This window comes from Zophobas morio, unplaced genomic scaffold, assembly GCF_036711695.1.
Source record: "Zophobas morio isolate AGI-343-1 ecotype UQ-CSIRO unplaced genomic scaffold, CSIRO_AGI_Zmor_V1 ptg000030l, whole genome shotgun sequence".
NCBI lineage: Eukaryota > Metazoa > Arthropoda > Insecta > Coleoptera > Tenebrionidae > Zophobas > Zophobas morio.
In genome coordinates, this window is record NW_026972135.1 from 11,823,490 (window position 1) to 11,842,647 (window position 19,158).

At 34.2% G+C, this 19,158-nt stretch overlaps 3 protein-coding genes and 1 long non-coding RNA gene across 9 annotated transcripts; all 4 read left to right on the forward strand.

Moving 5' to 3' along the window:
• The first annotated feature begins 261 nt into the window (after window positions 1–261).
• LOC135138694 (uncharacterized) lies at window positions 262–2,034 on the forward strand. Of its 3 annotated transcripts, none has more exons than XR_010282039.1 (5): window positions 262–430; window positions 487–561; window positions 621–1,663; window positions 1,714–1,832; window positions 1,888–2,034. It is a non-coding gene; the product is annotated as an uncharacterized LOC135138694 (long non-coding RNA). The 3 variants fall into 3 exon arrangements; XR_010282037.1 differs by having other exon boundaries at window positions 487–537; window positions 607–1,663; XR_010282038.1 differs by having other exon boundaries at window positions 487–537; window positions 607–1,663; window positions 1,721–1,832.
• Window positions 2,035–10,759: 8,725 nt separating this feature from the next.
• On the forward strand, window positions 10,760–12,571 carry LOC135138569 (ankyrin repeat and protein kinase domain-containing protein 1-like). Its single transcript, XM_064068550.1, has 4 exons — window positions 10,760–10,941; window positions 11,022–11,292; window positions 11,956–12,457; window positions 12,525–12,571. The coding sequence occupies exons 1-4, from the start codon at window positions 10,760–10,762 to the stop codon at window positions 12,569–12,571; spliced, it is 1,002 nt and encodes a 333-aa protein (XP_063924620.1).
• A 1,129-nt stretch (window positions 12,572–13,700) lies between these two features.
• LOC135138784 (ankyrin repeat domain-containing protein 17-like) lies at window positions 13,701–15,831 on the forward strand. The gene is made up of 2 exons (XM_064068801.1): window positions 13,701–13,809; window positions 13,904–15,831. The coding sequence occupies exons 1-2, from the start codon at window positions 13,792–13,794 to the stop codon at window positions 15,788–15,790; spliced, it is 1,905 nt and encodes a 634-aa protein (XP_063924871.1). The 5' UTR covers window positions 13,701–13,791; the 3' UTR covers window positions 15,791–15,831.
• Window positions 15,832–15,961: 130 nt separating this feature from the next.
• On the forward strand, window positions 15,962–18,166 carry LOC135138351 (ankyrin repeat domain-containing protein 50-like). 4 transcript variants are annotated; one of them, XM_064068310.1, is made up of 4 exons: window positions 15,962–16,064; window positions 16,110–17,958; window positions 18,010–18,089; window positions 18,146–18,166. In XM_064068310.1, the coding sequence occupies exons 1-3, from the start codon at window positions 16,023–16,025 to the stop codon at window positions 18,039–18,041; spliced, it is 1,923 nt and encodes a 640-aa protein (XP_063924380.1). In that variant the 5' UTR covers window positions 15,962–16,022; the 3' UTR covers window positions 18,042–18,089; window positions 18,146–18,166. The 4 variants fall into 4 exon arrangements, with proteins under 4 accessions (XP_063924380.1, XP_063924381.1, XP_063924379.1 ...); XM_064068311.1 differs by lacking the exon at window positions 18,146–18,166 and having other exon boundaries at window positions 16,110–17,754; window positions 17,806–17,958; window positions 18,010–18,128; XM_064068309.1 differs by lacking the exon at window positions 18,146–18,166 and having other exon boundaries at window positions 18,010–18,128.
• The last annotated feature ends 992 nt before the right edge of the window (window positions 18,167–19,158 follow it).

Consider the following 19,158-nt stretch of genomic DNA (forward strand, 5'->3'; position numbering starts at 1 on the left):
TTACCGTTACAAGAGTTATTAGTTAAGTATGTAGAATGTTAAATTTTACTAGTGACAAAATTTAAATTGTACAGTAGCTAAGAAATTATAAAGTTTCATTCAGACACAGAATTACTAAATTTTGTAGCCTTGACAAAGGACAAAGTTGGATGCCTGAAAGGTCGGCAATATTGTACAAATTTTATTATCAAAGTTTTTAATTATTTTTGGCTTGAAAACTTTTTACGATACGCCACTGGTAATTCAAAAACGCGCATCTTAAACTCCGCCCACTTCTGTCTTGTTTTGACAGGTGGTCTAGCACACTGCTTCTGATTTTTCCCGGTCTTTTATTAACAAAAATTGTGTTCTGTTTTCGTCTGGGTGATGTTTTACGGCTTTAATTTCCGTGACTGAGTGTGGAGTTCATATTAAGCTGTTTATTAAAAAGGTAATGAACATATAATTATGTATTAATAGTTTGATCACAAAATCATGTTGTTTAAGGAATGACGCAGGGACGAACACCATTTCCTATGATCATTTCACAACACAGCAGTAAGTACTTTAAATGATCTCAACGTCAGTAGCTTCTAGTTTAAAATAACGTTCAATTTTGTATTTTAGGTAAAAGCTCACAGTTACACGTCATAGGCTTTTATAGAACATGTCGAACCTTGTCACACCTTTATTCAAGCGACCCACCAGATATTGCAAATATCCTTCTTGTAAAAGCAGCTATTATGTAATCCGACTATCCAGTGAATGTTCTAACCTCAAATTTCACAGATTCCCCAAAGATCCTGAAACACTTTCGATTTGGAAAAGTGTGTGTAAAATTCCGGAATCTGCTAATTGTAACAATTTTTACCTTTGCCAGAAACATTTCAGACCTTATAATTATACAAATCAGTTGTGTCAGCGACTTAAATACAAAACAATACCCAATGTTGATGTTTCTAATAATAATTCTATATCTGACCATGAAATGTCTAATATTCATTCAGTTGGTTCTGTTGTCTTTGATGAGTCAGCGATAAAGCCGTCATGTTCATTATTCACACAGAACACAGATATTACACAATCATATTCCTACAGTCAAACATGCCACATTGCTACACCACCTTATAGCTCAGCTGAAAATGCTGAAAGGTTGTTTGTAATTTTTCATGATCATGATTATGTTACAAATAGTAATGATATGGTGAAGTTTCGTGTTGAATTAGGTGTTAAATTAGATTTAATAGGCCCAGATGGTTCCGCACCTCTTACTAAAGCGGTAAAAATGGAGAATTTTCAGTTGGTTAAATATTGTATAGAGAAAGGAGACAATGTTTACGTTCCTAACAATGATAGTCCTATATCTGCCCATGAAATTTCTCGCCTTGATCAGGATGGTTTTGTTGCCTTTGATGAGTCTGTGATAAAGCCTTCGTGTTCATTATTCACACAGAATACAGACATTGCTACACCACCTCACAGCTTAGCTGAAAATGCTGATAGGTTATTTGTAATTTTTCGTGATCATGATTACTGTAAGGACGTTCCACACACTTTTTCCACATGCTGTACTTACAACAGTTGATCACTCTGGTTCTTTAATTCCTGTCAGCAAGAAAGAATAATGGTGTTTTAAATTCAGGAAGTTTGAATAGAAAAGATTTAACACCACAAAGTTAATAATGTAAGCATAAAGTTTATCGCAAGTAAGTGAGATTGTGATGCCAATTATAGTTTCCAGATTGACAAATACCTGCTTGTTGCCAGAGCAGATTCTTAGATTGTGATAACAGAGCCTGACGGTGTTCAAATTTATTTGAAAATGACGAGGAAGAACGAGGATAATGCGATAGGTAGTATGAATCATATATATATCAAAAATGTTGTATTAAAAATAGTGATTTATAGGTACTGGACAGGAACAAGCTTCTACAAAATAAACATACAAAATATATTGATGAATTCATAACATTCTATACCGGAATATTTTTTTAACTCAACATATGAAAAATGTATTTCTTATTATTTACATGATGTGCTATTTGTTCATAATATATATTTTTTAACATATTATGTAAATTTTTAGAGTAAAATACTGAAATATTTGTCACATTGAAATTTTAAAAGTACGTTCTTGATATGAGATTTTCCTACTGGTAAAGTATTTGGGGTTTGTTATTTGCACCGATTTAACAAATAATAACATTTTAGTGAATTAAAAAATAAACGTGAGATGCAACCAATAATACCCAAAGAAACGTTTTTACCAATAAGTATACACAGGTTTATCTACATTGTACATGCATTATAGTATACTTTATATTTGTAACCTAGTAGATTTTCTACTACATCTAGTAGAATGGGACTCTAGTGGCTATAAGCGAAACAAAGAAATAAGTGTGGTAAAATCCTATTAAAAATTCTTGCAGTTTTTGTGAGGAAATAACATGATAAAGCCTATAAAAAGTTTCCTGCGAGACGGTTTCTGATTTACTCTTAGTAATTTCTGGTGTATTACTTTAAAACAGTTTGGCGAACAAATATTTTGCAAAGATGTCAGGACAAGTAAGCAATTTCTTTCGTTTTTTGTTAATATTTGTTGCAAATAGTGTCCCTCGAAAATTGAGGTTAGATATATTTTTTGCTGATAATTTCGGTTGCACTGCAGGACAATGCAATATGATGTCCTGGCATAATATAATGTTTAAATGAAATTTTTTTTGCAATAAATAAACATGAATTTAGAGATAGGTATAAGTATTGGTCTTAGAAAAAACCATAGTGGATAACTATAGATCACAAAATTTATGGTAGAGTGTTGTCACGAAAAAATGTCATAATGTTTTTAACGACGCGTTTTACTTTCGACAAATTGACACTAGATTTACCAGAATATTACAAGCTGCATACTGTTTCCTTCACTTTAATTTAGGTCACACGAATTACAGTTAGTCGTCTGAGAACTTGTTTGATCTACAGACCAGAGCGCACTCAGGCCAATGTCGACTCTAAGCGTTCGGAAACGATTTGATTTATAAGCCATGATTCGTGATCTGATACACATTCCAACCGGTTTCGAGCATAATTTCTGCTGTTTCAACTTTCGAATTCTCAGTTTTTAGAAATTTTAGTTTGGGGACTTTTCAGTTTACTCCTATTTATTTTTCAATTTTTGGATTTTAAGAATTCCTCAATTTTTCAATTTCTCGGTTTTCAGTTTTTCTCTTCAATATTTCGATTTTTCAATTAATTGATTTTTCAATTTTTCTATTTTTTCAGGTTTCGATTTTTCAACTTTACTTTTTTAATTTTTCGATTTCTCAATTTTTCAATTTTTTAATTTCTCAGTTTTGGGATTTTTCAGTTTACTTATTATTCAATTGTTCGATTTTACGATTGTGCAGGTTTTTGATTTTTCAATTTTTCGATTTTTTTAAAGTTTCGATATTTCGACTTTACTTTTTTGATTTTTCGATCTCTCAATTTTTCGATTCTTTAGATTCTCACTTTTTGGATATTTCAGTTTTGGGGATTTTGCAGTTTTTTGATTCGTCAGTTTTTCTTTCATTTTCAGTTTTTCGATATTTCAGTTTTGGGCTTTTGCAATATTTCTGTTCTTCGACTTTTCCATTTTTGACTTCTGGATTTTTCGATGTGTCGACTTTTTACTTTTTCGATTTTAAAATTTTAGATTTTTCGATTTCCCGATTTTTCATTTCAGCTCTTCCATATTTCAATTTTTCAAATGTTTCGATTTCTTAATCTTTCGATTTTTCGACTTCCTGCTTTTAGATTTTCTGTTTTGCAATTGTCGTTTTTTCATATTTTAATTTATCAATATTTCAAATTTTAGATTTTTCGATTTCTCGATTTTTCATTTCAGTTCTTCGATATTTCAGTTTTCCAAGTTTTCGAATTTTTCAAATGTTTTGATTTCTTAATCAATCGATTATTCGATTTTTATTCAATTTTTCAAATTTGACATTTATAAACTGTCAATTTTTCGATTTTCCTGTTCTTCAATTCTTTAATTTTTTGATTTTTCAAGTTTTTGATTTTTCAATTTTTCGATTTTTGAAGGTTTGTATTTTTCGACTTCACTTTTTGATTTTTAGATTTTTCAGTTTTTAGATATTTCAGTTTAGAATTTTTCAATATTTCAATTCTTTGGCTTTTCTATTTTTGACTTCTGGGTTTTTCGATGTGTCTACCTTTTCACTTTTTCGATTTTTCAATTTTTGGATTTTTAAATTTTAAATTTTTCAATCTCTATTTTTCGACTTCCTGGTTTTAGATGTTCTGTTTTTCAATTTTTCGATTTGTTAATTTTTCATTCCCGATTTATCGAGATTTGATTGTTCAGGTCTTTGATTTATCATTTTTTCAATTTTTTATTTTGGCCTATTTCGGTTTCTCAGTTTTTCCAGTTTTCCATTTTTTCGTTTTTTGTTTTCCCGCTTTTCCAATTTTTCAACTTTTAACTTTGTATTTGTCGATTTCTCTATTTTTCGATTTTTCGACTTCATCACTTTTCGATTTCTCGTTCTTTGGGTCTTTCAGTCTCTCAATTTTTCATTTTTTCGAATTTTTAAGTTTTGTGATTTCTAGATTTATCGAATTGTTCAATTTTTAACTTTTCGATTTTTCAATTTTGACCTATTTCGGTTTCTCAATTGTTCGACTTTTCGACTCCACGATTTCTTGATCCTTTGATTTTTCGATTTCTCAGTTTTTCGATTTTCCAGTTTTTCGATGTTTCGATTTTTCAGTTATCCGATTTTTTAAATTTGGGAGTTTCGATTTCTCGATTTTTCGTTATTCGATTTTTAAATTTTACATTTTTTCGATTTTCAGTTCTTCGATATTTCGATTTTTCAATGTTTCGGTTTTACGATTTTTTAAGGTTTCGATTTTTCGATTATTTGATTTCTCGATTTTTCGAATTTTCGATTATTTTAATTTTTCATTTTTTTTCTCACTGTTAATATCATACAGTGTATCGAAAACAGCCACAAAATTGTCATTAAAAACATTAAAAAAAAATTCATACAAAATAGCACACAATGTTTCCAAAACGTTTTCCCGAAAAAAGTCCATTGGGTTATTACGACTTCAACAATATTCTTAGTTTAAGACGTTTTGCTAGTATAAAACACAAATAAAGAATTAATTCTTAGTTAAAGTAAATATGTAACAAAAATATTCACTTAGTCGTTATAAAAACCGACCAAACTATTTTCCGCAGAAATTATAGTCTAAACCAACCAAATCGCTTCTGAACGCTTAGAGTCGACATTGGGCTGAGCGCCCTTTGGTCTGTAAATCAAACAAGTTCTTAGGCGACGAGTTGTAGTGAATCAAGTTTTTTAAATTGGCATCGACTATTTAAATTTGGCGCTTGCCTTTGGCAGTTGAGGACTCCAATGTCAATAAGGGTGCTTTTGCAAAATCAGCCTGTATGTCGTATCTATATTAATCTATGCTAATACTTGGACCGGACCAAGCTGCTAAAATTGTGAAACCCCCATGAGTAGCCACCCTTCTGGTGAATTACTTCGGATGATGGCTAACTTTAATTATATATTTTAGTTTTCAGTATCAGGCTTTCTTAACTTCTTTTCATACCAGTTTTTACAATTCTGTTCCGAAAAGCACAGTGAAACTGTCAACATATCTGTATGGTACCTACACTGCATCAATTATTAAGGACATAAAACTAAAACGCCGTCTGTGGAAACGTATAAAAAACACGGGTTCAACAGAGATCAAGCGTACCTGGAATTATGTCCCTGCGAGGGAAGGCATTAACCTCGCCCCAGCAAATTGTTGAAGCGTCGCAGAGTTTTTTAGTTCTGTTTTTATTAGTATAATGCTTGGAAATGTTATATCGAGGGGTAAACCGCCGACCATCAAGTGTACAATTGATTTCCTTTTGACAATGATTTACTGTTGATTTCCCCCGATTTCTTTTGATTTCCTCTGATTTCCTTTGATTTCCTGTGATTTCCTTTTGATTTCTTATGATTTCCTTTTGATTTCCTCAAAATTTGTTTACATAATGACTACAGGGCGATTGTTAACTTTTTTTTAACTTGACTTTTTTGTTTTGCCGATAATGATGTTGAATTTAAACCTTTTTTTACCAAGTGTTTACTAACGTACGGTGACTAGGTAAGCTGAAGTGCTTTCCCTTTAGACGAAAAAAAAAATAAATAAAATGTATTGTGCTGCTAAGCAACAAACTGAAATGTTTAAGAAAAATATCGGATTTTACTTACAAAAAGAACGCTACTCTAAAATCGAGGTTTTAGATGTCTAAATCAATAGAGTACAGGCGCGGATCCAGGGGGGGGGCAATGGGTGCAATTGCCCCCCCCTGACACACGACCGAGGTACTTTATTTTGACCAATTTCAAAAACTCTGCAATCCGAACTGAACTTGGAAACACACACCTACTTGCAAAAATAATAATAATAATAATAATAAAAAAAAATGACGCAAGATCTTTCTGCATATGTTGTCTGGAATATTATGAAATTTTTAAAAATTGCGATATTTCAATGCACTGAATTAATTAACTAGTTCTGGAAAAAAGATTGAAGTTATCGAAGAAATGAGGCCCGAAATCTACAAGAAACAGTATTTACTTCAATTTCGAAAATCGTCGAAAATGGGTCGATATTTGCATCAGGAAAATTTCATTTTTGAAAAAGTTTCCTAAAAATTCTGAAAAAATTCAGGGATATATGTACATATATCCCGACGTGCTGATTCCAAAACTTTAGCATTTAATGGCAACCGAGCAATATTTTCGGAAAATTCGGTGTGAAATTCGAACTTTTCCAAATTTTAAAAAATTGCGATATTTCAACTGGACGAATCTGGAAAAATGATTTAGGTTATCGAAGAAATGAAGCCAGAAGTGACTTTTGAGGCCCAAAATCTACAAGAAAATGTAATTAGTTAAATTTCGAAGATCGTCGAGAATGGGTCGAAATTTGCATAATGGAGGTAATACATAATGGAAAATTTCATTTTTGAAAAATTTATCTAAAAATTCTGAAAAAATTCAGGGTATAGATCCCGGCGTGTTGATTCCAAAAATATAGCGTGTTTATGGTCACGGAGTAATATTTTTTTAGAATGTACCTATTATCCATTGTTGCTTAAGAATTCTTTAATTTTGTTTAATAAAATTAAGGTTTACTTGTTGAAGTTTGTTTTCAACTGTGTATGAAGTTGTTATTCAATTCCCTTTCAGATTTTTGGGAAAAGCGCTGATCCGAACAAATCGTTAATCCGTATACACCTTTTTCCCAATTAATTCGGATTATCGAGGTTCTACTGTACACTATGCGTGTAACGAAAACAACCAAATGTCACCCATGTTATGTGAAAAAGAGTATACTAGCTAAAATTTTATAATTTTTTTTTGTTTAGAACGAATTTCTGGGAGATGGGTAAAATCGTACAAAAATTGCCCCCCCCTAAACGAAATTCTGTATCCGCGCCTGATAGAGTAAGTGTACGTTCGAATTTTACACTTTCTTGGGTCAAATGTTCTAAAAGTGGACATATGCAATATTCTAGATTTTTCGCACATTCAGTCAGAAAACCTTATGGTCTATTTTAATTTTGAAATTAAAAATGTCTGGTGTGTACAAATTAGTTCGTTTAAATCACTCAAAGATTTAATAAATTATGTTATATATTATTATTAATTTTTTAATAAATTATATTATGAAATTTTGCTTTCGACTTTACGAAATTAAAAGTACATAAGGGCAAGGATATTTTTAGTTACGTCAGCAGTTTTTACTTATCAGTGACTCATAAGGCAACAACGACTGGCTCATACGTTCACAGAGGTAATTAATGAATACCAAATAGTCCAAAATCATTCTATATATTAGGTTCATCTCTGTGTTGTGCATACAAGATCATGTTAAAGTTTGACCTATTAAATCAAACTTATAATAATAATTTAAGTCATTACTTTTGGGTTTATTCATTTATTATGGTAGCATAAACAGAAAAAACAAGTAGTTTCATTTATTTTATTAAATGTTAAAAAAAACGGTAACTCTAAACATAAAAGTAAAGCATTTCTGTTGGATCATAACAAAATATCACAAAATAAAACAACTTCTTAAAAAATACTTACGCTATAACCTGGGTCGAGATTTGTGTATATATTGTAGATGATGTTGAAGTAAAAAACTGTGCTAAATTCTAGCTACCCATAAATACACTTTTAATTTTTTGTTCACAACTTTCAAATGAAGCATACTAGAAAAAAACTTTTGAAATGCAAAATTTAACACGTAAGATTTTTTTTTGCACAATAAAGGAATGGATAACCCCACTTGATAAATTTTCAGAGGTAATTTTCCCCTTTAAAAGTGTTTATGGACACCTAGAATTTTGCACAGTTTCTTACTTTAGTATTCTCTATGTTATACAAATCTCGACCCAGGTTGAGGTTACATTATCACAAATTTTAATCACATCACTTAAAAAAAAAACTAGAATTAAATCAAATATTTTTTCAATAATTTTTTTTTAAAAACTATACTGCCTCTTCTGAGTACCTGAGGTGGAGGTAGTTTCATTATATATTCATTTTCTTGGATCTCCCCCTGATCTTTAATGTCCGGAAACATAAAAGCATCCGGAATTTTTGGATTCCTTTTCAAAAAATCACAAAAAATAGGGTTAAGTGATAACACTTTACCAATGTAATATTTTTTGTTTTGTTTTTGAGTTGTTAATTGTACTATAATATAATCATCTATATTTAAGTCTGGTTTAGAACGATCAGTCTTACTATTTTCACCCTTGAGATTCAAACGAGGATTCAAATCATCAGAATAATTGGAAGAATTCAAACTTTCGGTGTCCGTGCTGTCATCATATTCGATACTACTTGGGTTGTCTAAATCAGATGCGTCACTTGATATATTATAGCGTCTTTTTTTTTTAATTTGGAATGGTTTTTGAATTTGAGATGCATCTTTATATTGAAGGCAGGTATCTGTTTCTGAGTTAACTCTACTACTGTTACATTTCTTATTTTGAATAAATCTTTTGAGACGATCCACACTGACGCGATCCTTTTCATTGTCTAACAGCCAGCAAAGTGAAGACTTTTTTATAACTTTTGTTGTATTATCTAAGCGTATTCTGACTAGATCACCTTTCTCAACAAAATTATCGTCACTATCAAAACTTCTAAGGTGTATGTCTCTGTCAAATTTCTTAGATTCGTACGAAATTGTGCAAAGATCATTCAGTAAATCTTCATCTTGGTCAACTGGATCGTTTTCCAAACTTTGAAAACAGTTACGTTTCATGGCTATTTGAGAATTATTGTAATTTTCAATGTGATCGCACTGTCCTTCACTAAACATTTCATCTTCAACTTCGTCATTGCATTCATTGTCTTTACACGGAGGCAAAAATACATAGTTGAAATCTATCACTTTCATTCCTAAATCTTCAGTGTCACGCAGACAATCCCGTAAAGCTGATTCTACGGTACTTTGTATATCTTTATCTGAAATGTTTCCTAAGTCATCATTTTTCACAAAATCTCTCTTCATGATTTAACTTTTTTTCCTGATTTTTCTAGGAAAAACGATTTTTTTTTCCAAATCGTTTTTAATGTTGTTTATGTCTGTCACTTCGATGCAACATATCTCTTATACTAAAATTAACAATTGTGCTAAAAGTTGAGGTCATTGATCTAAGGCTTCTAAACATACTCTCACAAGTTTGAGAGCTAAACTTCCAAGGCAAGAACATATCATCAGTAAGATTACTTTTTTGAAAAATTTTAATTATTTTTATTAATGCGTGTCCATTGAGTTCAACGCATGTGTAGCAATTGGAAGATAAAAAGTTATCTTTTACTGTATACTGTCTTTGGTCCTTAATCCATTTTTTCCATATTCGTAGGAAAAATATGCAATACCAATTGTTATATATCCTTTCTACAATAGATAACGTTTTGTCCAGGGATGCTGCCGATATAAGATACATTAGTTTCAAATAAGCTGTTGTTCCAGCACTCTTGTCAATGTTGTCGGCTATCATTTTTCTTACTTCCGGGCTACACATTTTTTCTGCCGCTGCATAGTTCATTTTGTCTTCTGCTTTCAAATCCGTTATTGTTAGCATATGTTGATCTTTGGTGTAATTTTTTACTAATATTTCAAGGTGAGCAACTGTAGCAACGTAATTCCCTAGAGGTAATATTGAGTCTGATTTTAAAAACTTTGTTCTTAACTTTGTGATAATATGTACAGTGTCTTGGACATACGATGTCAGATCGCTGTCACTGAAACCCATTTGGTACCATTCCCAATTATTCAAATGATTTTCGTCGGATGAAATAGGTCGGCGAGAATTTAAACGCATCGCTTTGAGAAGTCGCGTTTTCTTGCTGATTTCTCGTTAATTTCTCATTGATTTCCTCTGGATTTCTCGTTGATTTCCTCTTGATTTCCTTTTGATTTCCTTTGATTTCCTGTGATTTCCTTTGATTTCTTCTAGCGTGTACAATTGATTTCCTCTGCGCTTTACCCCTCGTGTTATATTAAGACTGGATCAAGAGATGACTATGAATTATTTAAATCTTTACGGGCCCATACTAAATAATAAATTTATCATGCTTATAAATCCTATGTAAATATCACCAATAGTAATCTAAAATCAGACCCTAAGTAATTTTGGTCTTTTATAAAATCAAAAACTGTCTTGGGTACGATTCCTTCTGGCATGATTTACGATGGCTCTGAACGTAATAAACCACAGGCTATTGTTGACGGTTTCGCTGACTACTTTTCAAAATCCTTCACTCCCAACAATGGGCAGCGAATCTATTCCTCCCTAAATCTGATCAGGAATACCCTTTACATTAAGTCTGTGTCCCAATCGGAAGTTTTAATCGCTATTAAAGAGTTACTATGACATGTGGCCTTTATTATCAGAGATTGCATGTATGTCTTTTGCCAGCCGCTACGCATTATATATAATTTAGTCCTAAAAACCAATGTATTTCCCAGTCAATTGAAGATTTCTCAGATCTGCCTGTATATAAAAAAGGTAATAAAACGGATTTGAAAAATCCCGTTTCTCATATTTCCATCTTTGCTAAGATCTTTGAAACTCTTCTACACGTTCCTCTTTACCGCCATACAATGCAAGCATTGAGTCAATATCAGCATGCGTTCATGAAAGGACGATCGACTGAAACTAATTTAGTTTCAATAACTCAGACCCTCTGCGGGGCAATAGATACCTGTCAGCAGGTTGACGTTATCTATACCGACTTTTCAAAAGCGTTTGACCGTATCGGTCATAGCCTCTTATTGAGCAAATTGGAATATTTCGGTTTTTCAGACAGCATAAGCAAGTTACTTAGGTCATATTTACATTTGTCTATATCAGGGGTTTCAAATCCAAAAGTTTCAAATAGGAGACCGTTGTCCCTCAGGGATCCATTGGGTCCCCTGCTCTTTAACATATTTATTGATGATGTTTTACCATTTGTGATATGCCTACCCTCCATAATTTTGTTATTAACGACAATGATATTTACAAAGCAGCAAGAAAGTGTAAATCAAATTTCACAATGGGTCCTGATAATATTCCAGCATTTTTAGTGAAAGATTGTATTGTATACTTGCTGACTGCATTTCTGCTTTTGTATTGCTTTTTTCATTTTCCTTTTTTGCTGTTTAGATATTTTAATTTTTGGCCTTGCTCTAATTGGGGGCTGCCCGGAAAGGATTGTACTACTATATTAACATTATTAATAAAAATAATAATTACACCGCCGAAAAATCTAGGCATGTTTAAATATTGCAATAAAAATGTTTGTTTTTAGCGACCTGCAAACATATTAAAAAAATAATATAACTGTCTTTTACATGTTTTTATTCCTCCTGAACTTTTATTTTCTTTTTCGGTAGAGACGGATGCGCCAGGTTCGTCGAGTTTTCCCGAGGTGTACTCTACAAGAAGTAAAGGATTGGCTTCAACACGAATCGGACATTAACAGTTATGATGAATCTGGAAATACAATACTGGCAACAGCTGCATATTTCGGACAAATTGATACCGTTAATTACCTTTGCGAGATGGGAGCAAATATTGATAGTTTTCAATACCCAGAGGGTCAGCCGCCTTTATCTCAGGCGATAAGCCATGCTCATCGTAGTATAGTAAAAATATTACTAGAAAAGAATGCATCTGTCAATGTTGTAGATTGTAATGGCTATTCTCCGTTAATACATGCAATATTGAAAGGCAACTCTACTATTGCAAGTATGCTTATAAATGCTGGAGCCGATATTAATAGCTGCTTTGATTTTGGTTACACTCCTTTAGCAATTGCTGCTGAAAAAAATAGACTAGATATCATAGAGATTTTATTGGAGAATAACGTGGACGTGACAATATTTAGTAACAACGGTAGACCGCCACTATCATCAGTTGTGTTAGGAGGCAATTTAGAAATAATGAAATCTCTTGTCATCAGAGGAAGTGATGTCAATGCAATCGATTCAGATGGGAACACCGCCTTGACGTATGCCGTTAAAACTAAAAACGATTCTATGGTTAAATTTTTAATTGAACATGGCGCCGATTGTTGCAAATGTGGAAAGGACGGCAAAACACCCTTAGCAGTTGCTGTAGAAAAACAAATTTTACCACTAATCACCTACTTGTTAGATCATGGAGCAGAATCTACAGTACAAAGTGCCCTCCTTATCGCAATAGAAATTCAAAATTTGGATATTATCCGACTTTTAATACAAAGAGGAGCTAATTTAAACGTACGATACAACACTGGACACACACCTTTAACGAAAGCTGTAGATTTAGGTCATTTCGAAATTGTAAAATTTTTGGCTGAAAACGGTGCCAATTGCAAGTCTTATAACGGAAGCATATCGCTTCTTGTTAAGTTTGTGAGTGAAAAAAATTTTAAGATTATAGAATTGCTAGTGGATGCAGGAATAAATCTAGATTTAACTGGGATTGGAGGTTATACACCATTAACTAAAGCCGTGGAAATGGAAAACTTCAAGTTGGTAAAATATCTTGTTCAGAAAGGAGCAAAACTTGACCAAGTCGACGGAAATAGTAAGATTGCGTTAAGCATTGCCGCTGTGAAATGTAGTTTCCGGATTGTCAAATACCTGCTTGGTGCCGGAGCAAATCCTGAAATTGCGAGAAAAGAACTTGATAGTTATTTTAGTTGGAACGACGATATTAAATTTAGTTTGGAAATGTCGCGGAAGAAAAAGATAATGTCTTAACAGGTAGTATGAACCATTTCATAAAGGTTGTCTAAAAGTAGCGATTTATAGGTGCTCAATAGGAAGAAGCTGACACGAAATAACATACCAATTTACGCCACTTTGAAGAACAAATTTCAAATTACTCGCCCAAATGTACTTTATATTCCCATTGTGCATCGTGGCAGTGAGGTGAGCCCTCAAGGAGGAAGCCATGTTAACTTTAGTTCGTATTTCCAAAAGTAGTGGATCAGTCTAATTTAGTTTATATTTTTCTTTACACAAATTAATAAATCTTAATATACCTTTGCACCTGTTTATTTAACCTAATGATGGAGAAAACTGTACGAAACTTTCTTACCACCTAGTTGTCGTTTCCTTACAAATCTTCAAATAAACATACTTCATGAATTTTCTACCTCATGACAGCTCCGGCGATCACTTTCGTCACATAAATTCACTGTATTCACTTCAACTCATCCTGAAAACCCTACCAAATTAATCATGCTAAAATTCTTTCAGGTCAGTATACGATTTGTTTACACTACTGATACAAACATTTTTGTAAAACCGCTACAAAAACTACTGTCACAAGTGTCGTTTGTTCTGATTCAAGGACTGGAACGCGAATTTGAATAGTTCAGTACGCAAAGGTGACCTCTCTTCGGTCAAGAAATGTCTACTTCAAGGAGCCGACCCCAACAACATCGACACCGTTGGACACACTCCACTAACATGTGCAGCCAGTTTGGGTCACCTGGACATCATCAAGCATCTAATAGTAAACGGTGGCGACATTTACAAACCTGGAGCTGATAACAGATCTCCCTTATCTTGGGCTTGCTTGGAGAACCGAATCGACGCTGTTAAACTTCTTCTTGCTAAAGGAGTAAATATTAACCACCCGGACCCAGATGGTAACACACCACTAGCCATAGCTGTGATGAATGGTAACATTGACGTTGTCCATTATCTATTGTCACAAGGGGCTAACGCAGAGAAAGCAGAAGGACACGGGAAGACGCCTTTATCTTGGTCTGCCAAAGAATGCCATTTTGACATCGTCAAGCTACTTTTACAGAAAAATGACAACGTAAATGTCATAGATCCTGATGGTAATACGCCTTTAGTGTATGCTACGATAGCGAAAAGTTGGGATTTGTTGTGGTTCTTCATCCGGAAAGGAGCTGATGTTGGTTTGTTCGGACCTGGAGGAAGACCTCCTTTAAACTGGGCAGTGGCGGATTCCCGGCTCGAATTTATAAAGTTTTTATTAGAAAAAGGAGCTAGGATCAATGATCTAGATTCATTTGGAGACACAGCTCTAGCATGCGCTGCTAAAGCAGGACATGTCAACGTCATTGAATATTTAATTGATGCTGGTGCAGAGATTGACAAGTGTGGAATTCAAGGGAAATCTCCTTTATCTTATGCCGCTCTAAACGGACACTTAGACGTAATCACACTCTTGTATAAGAAAGGGGCTAAAAATTCTCCCGACCTCAATGGACACACACCGCTTGCAAATGCAGCGGCAGCTGGAAGACTCGAGGTAATAGATTTTTTCATAAAACGAGGAGCCGATTTGGAACTCTTTGGACCAAATGGCAAAGGCGCGTTGTCTCATGCTTCCGAAAATGGTCACCTCGACGCTGTCAAACTATTATTAACATCAGAAGGAGCTAATATCAACGCAACTGATTCCAACGGTGAGACTCCATTAACAAGTGCGGTTATCGCAAATCAAATGGCAATCGTAGAATTTCTTCTTAGTGAAGACGCCGATGTTTGCAAAGTTTGCAAAAAAGGAAGGACTCCACTAGCTGCAGCAGCGCAACAAGGAAATTTCGACATGGTGGTTTATTTGTTAAACCATGGGGCTGAATGTTCCATGCAGACTGCCTTTCTTGAAGCCATTCGACAAGGAAACTTGCGCATTGTTAAACATATGCAAGCGAAGGGCGCTAGGGTTAATTTTACTTATGAAAATAAGTGCACACCTTTAGGTACAGCCCTTTCGCTGGGCCATGTGGGTGTGGCGGAATTTCTGATTGCGAAGGGTGCATCGGTTGCTTGTATTAAACATGACAACAAAAATACATTTTTAATGAAGTTTGTCACTGAGAAGAACCGTGAAATGGTTAAGGTTCTAATCAAGGCAAAAGCAAACGTTGATTTACCGGGAACGTGTGGGTACACACCGTTAACCAAATCGGTTGAAATGGAGAATTTCAAAATGGTCAAGTACTTGGTACAGCAAGGCGCGGATGTTAATTTGGTTGATAGTAATCGAAAAACTGCGCTATCGATTGCTGCGTCAATGTATTACTTCCGAATTGCAAAATTTTTGCTGGACTATGGTGCTAATATTGAGTTAGCGAAGCAAGCAGTTGAGGCGTTCGCCAGCTGGAACAAGGATTTTGCTATCGCCGCGAAAGTAGGAACGAAAAATGTCTCTAAAGAAAGCAATACTTCCTCTAGAAGTAGTACAAGCAAAACGTGATTGGTGGTTACACTTAATTATTAAGAAAACAATTTTTTAAATGCTGTTGTTGCAATAATTTTTTAAATAAAGAACTCCAACTTAAACTGTTAATATAGGGACTCTATCAGAATGGTTTATCCGATCCTATGTCAGATGGATTGTACTAAAAGGACAAGTGTGCTACTTTCGACTCTGACAGTTCTAAATTTTGATTGCGTCTTAAGACCTTAGGCGTCCTCACAAACCCACAATGTCAAATCAAGGCGATTCGGAAACCCTCAAACACACTGAGGCAAGTAATCAAAAAATGGTCATAATGTAACAAAAACCATTCCAGGAGTGGAACCAGAAATTGTCGAGCAGCGTTCGAATCGGTGACATCAATATTGTCAAAAAATGTCTCAAACACGGCGCTGATATCAATTCTCAAGATTCCACAGGCAATACTCCACTCACGTACGCATGCGCTAAGGGAAAATTTGAGATTGTTGACTACCTAGTGAGCAAAGGAGCAGATGTGCACAAAGTAGACGCAAACCAAAAAACTCCTCTGTCATTAGCGGCTTCAGAAGGCCATGTAGACGTCGTTAGATTTTTGCTCACTAAAGGTGTCAGTGTTAACCATCTTGATCCGGATGGTAACACCCCTCTGGCAAATGCCGCTATGAGAGGTCAAGTGGCAACTATGGAACTTCTGGTAACGGAAGGAGCTAAGATCGATGTGGCAGCCAAAAACGGTCAGATGCCTCTATCATGGGCTGCAAGACACGGCGTTAAAAATGCCGCTAAATTCCTTCTGGATAAAGAAGCTGATGTTAATATTGTAGATCCAGATGGGAATACTCCACTAGCTAACGCGACCATTTCCGGATTGCTTGACATGGTCGCGTTTCTTGTCAAAGAAAGAGCTGATGTGTCGAGGTTTGGAAAAGACGGGAAACCTCCTCTGCACTGGGCTGCAACTGAAGGTCATCTAGAACTTGTCAAATTTTTGTTATCAAAAGGCGCTGACGTTAATGGGGTTGATTATTTTGGTGAGAGTGCGCTAGCAAACGCTGCAAGAACTGGGAAATTTAACGTAGTGGAATATTTGGTGACAAAAGGTGCAGATGTGGCTAAAGTAACGAAACACGGTAGTACACCACTTTGTTATGCATCTCTTGGCGGTTTCTTAGAAATCGTAAAATTTTTACACAATAGTGGTGCCGAAGTTAATTGTAGCGACCCTAATGGTTGCACTGCACTTACCAACGCTACACATTCAGGACACTTGGATGTGGTGAAGTATTTAGTGAATTCAGGGGCTGATGTTTGTAAATTGGGAGAAAACGGTGAAGCTCCCTTAGCAAAAGCGGCAGCTAATGGTCACCTCAGTATTGTAAAATTTTTCATAGAGAAAAACGCCAAGTTAAATGGCTTAGATCAAGACGGGAACACTCCTTTAACCAAAGCTACACTATCAAACCAGTTTGAAGTAGTTAAATATTTGATAAATGAAGATGCGGATGTTTGCAAATACGGCCCCACTGGCAAATCCCCTCTAATGGCGGCTATACAAATCGGAAACTTGGACTTAATTATATACTTGGTAGACAACGGGGCAAAACCTACCCTTCAGACTGTGTTTTTAGAAGCTATTCGAAAAAGCGAGTTAACTATAGTGAAATACTTGCACGAAGCTGGAGCTTGCATCAATTTTACATACGACAGTGGTTGCACCCCTTTAACCAAAGCCATCGAATTCGGTAATGTTGCTGTGACGAAATACCTAATTGATAACGGTGCTAATATCCAAATTCTCGACAACGACGACAAAAGTTCTTACTTGATGAAGTACTTACAAAGGAAAAATTACGATATGGTAAAACTACTCGTGGAAATTGGAATTGGTCTTGATGGAGCAGCTCATTGTGGGTATACTCCTTTGACGAAAAGTGTCGAAATGGAAAATTACAAATTGGTAAAATACTTTGTCGAACAAGGTGCTAATATTAACCAAATGGATAATAATAGAAAAACTCCTTTGTCCATAGCTGCGGCTAATCATTATTTTCGGATTGTTAAATTTCTGATCGATCGTGGTGCTGATGTCGATCTGGCAAAAAAGGAAAGTGAAGACTATGCTAAATGGAATGAAGATTTTGCTATTTATTTGAGAAATTTGAAAACCACTCCTTCTATAGAAAGTATTTTCTATAGTCGAAAAATTGGTCGTGTTTTGATATAGATTGTTTCAGCTGCCAGCACAAGTGAAGAGTCAGCTATGTAAAGCTTCGCGAAACTAGAAAGTAGAACACCTTTCTGGGGTTTTATTATTGTAATCGTGGTATTTACGAGTAAAGCAACACTTGCGTCATTTGATTTTTTTTTTAGACAATTTTTTTGTCAAGCGAAACTCAAATAATGGAAACATAAATTCGTCTCTTCAAAACATCATCGCTGACAGACTTCAATATTGTAACGTGCAATTCTTAAATTTCGAATCTAGTTTGGCTTTGAAATAAAAGGTGTTAATAACAACTAACTTCACGTGTTCACATTTTAACTATTTTTATTGTTTTTGAAACAAATATAGCTACATTATTAACGTGTTACTACAGTATCGTACTTTGTTATTATGAAATTTCCTGTAACATAAAAGTTGGTAAAATAATTGAGGAGCGATTATATAATTTTCTGTTATTTAGAACACTTAGAACATTAGTTGACAGTGAACTTCCTTTCGATACTTTTCGATATCATTTGCTAGCCAATTTTTAGTTGGTTACTCAACACATTGACTATGTCATTGAAGAAAATCACAATAATATACGACGTTCTCCTGCTTTTAGCGAGTGGAACTCGATGCAAAAATAACGAAATTAATCCAATGTCTTACTAGCTTATCACAGATAACAACACTGAGGTAAAAGAAGACGTTATCATAAAAGTAGACGTTTCTGAAATAGAGGAAGTCAAAGTGGATTTACGAAATAATACAAAATTGTGCAACAAAATGTTTAATTTTACAGAAAAAATTAATTCAGTTGTTCTATACAGCGGCAACATTAAAGAAATAGAAACCGAATTTCTCATCAACGTCGACTTCATTGACACACTCAAAATTTATAATGGTAAAATCAGAACACTTAGAAGACACACATTTAAGAATTTAAAAATTGCTTGCTTATGGCTTCTAAGCTGTTCGGTTGAAATAATCGAAAACGTAGCTTTTGTTGATTTGGAAGAATTAACAATTTTGAATTTAATTAATAATTCTCTAACGCGTTTTAATCCCGCAAGTTTTAAAAATCTACCTCAACTACTTTCTTTACAATTTGAATATAATAAAATTACACAGCTTGAAAAAAATTCTTTTGGATTTTTGAGAAGCAATGGAACAGAAT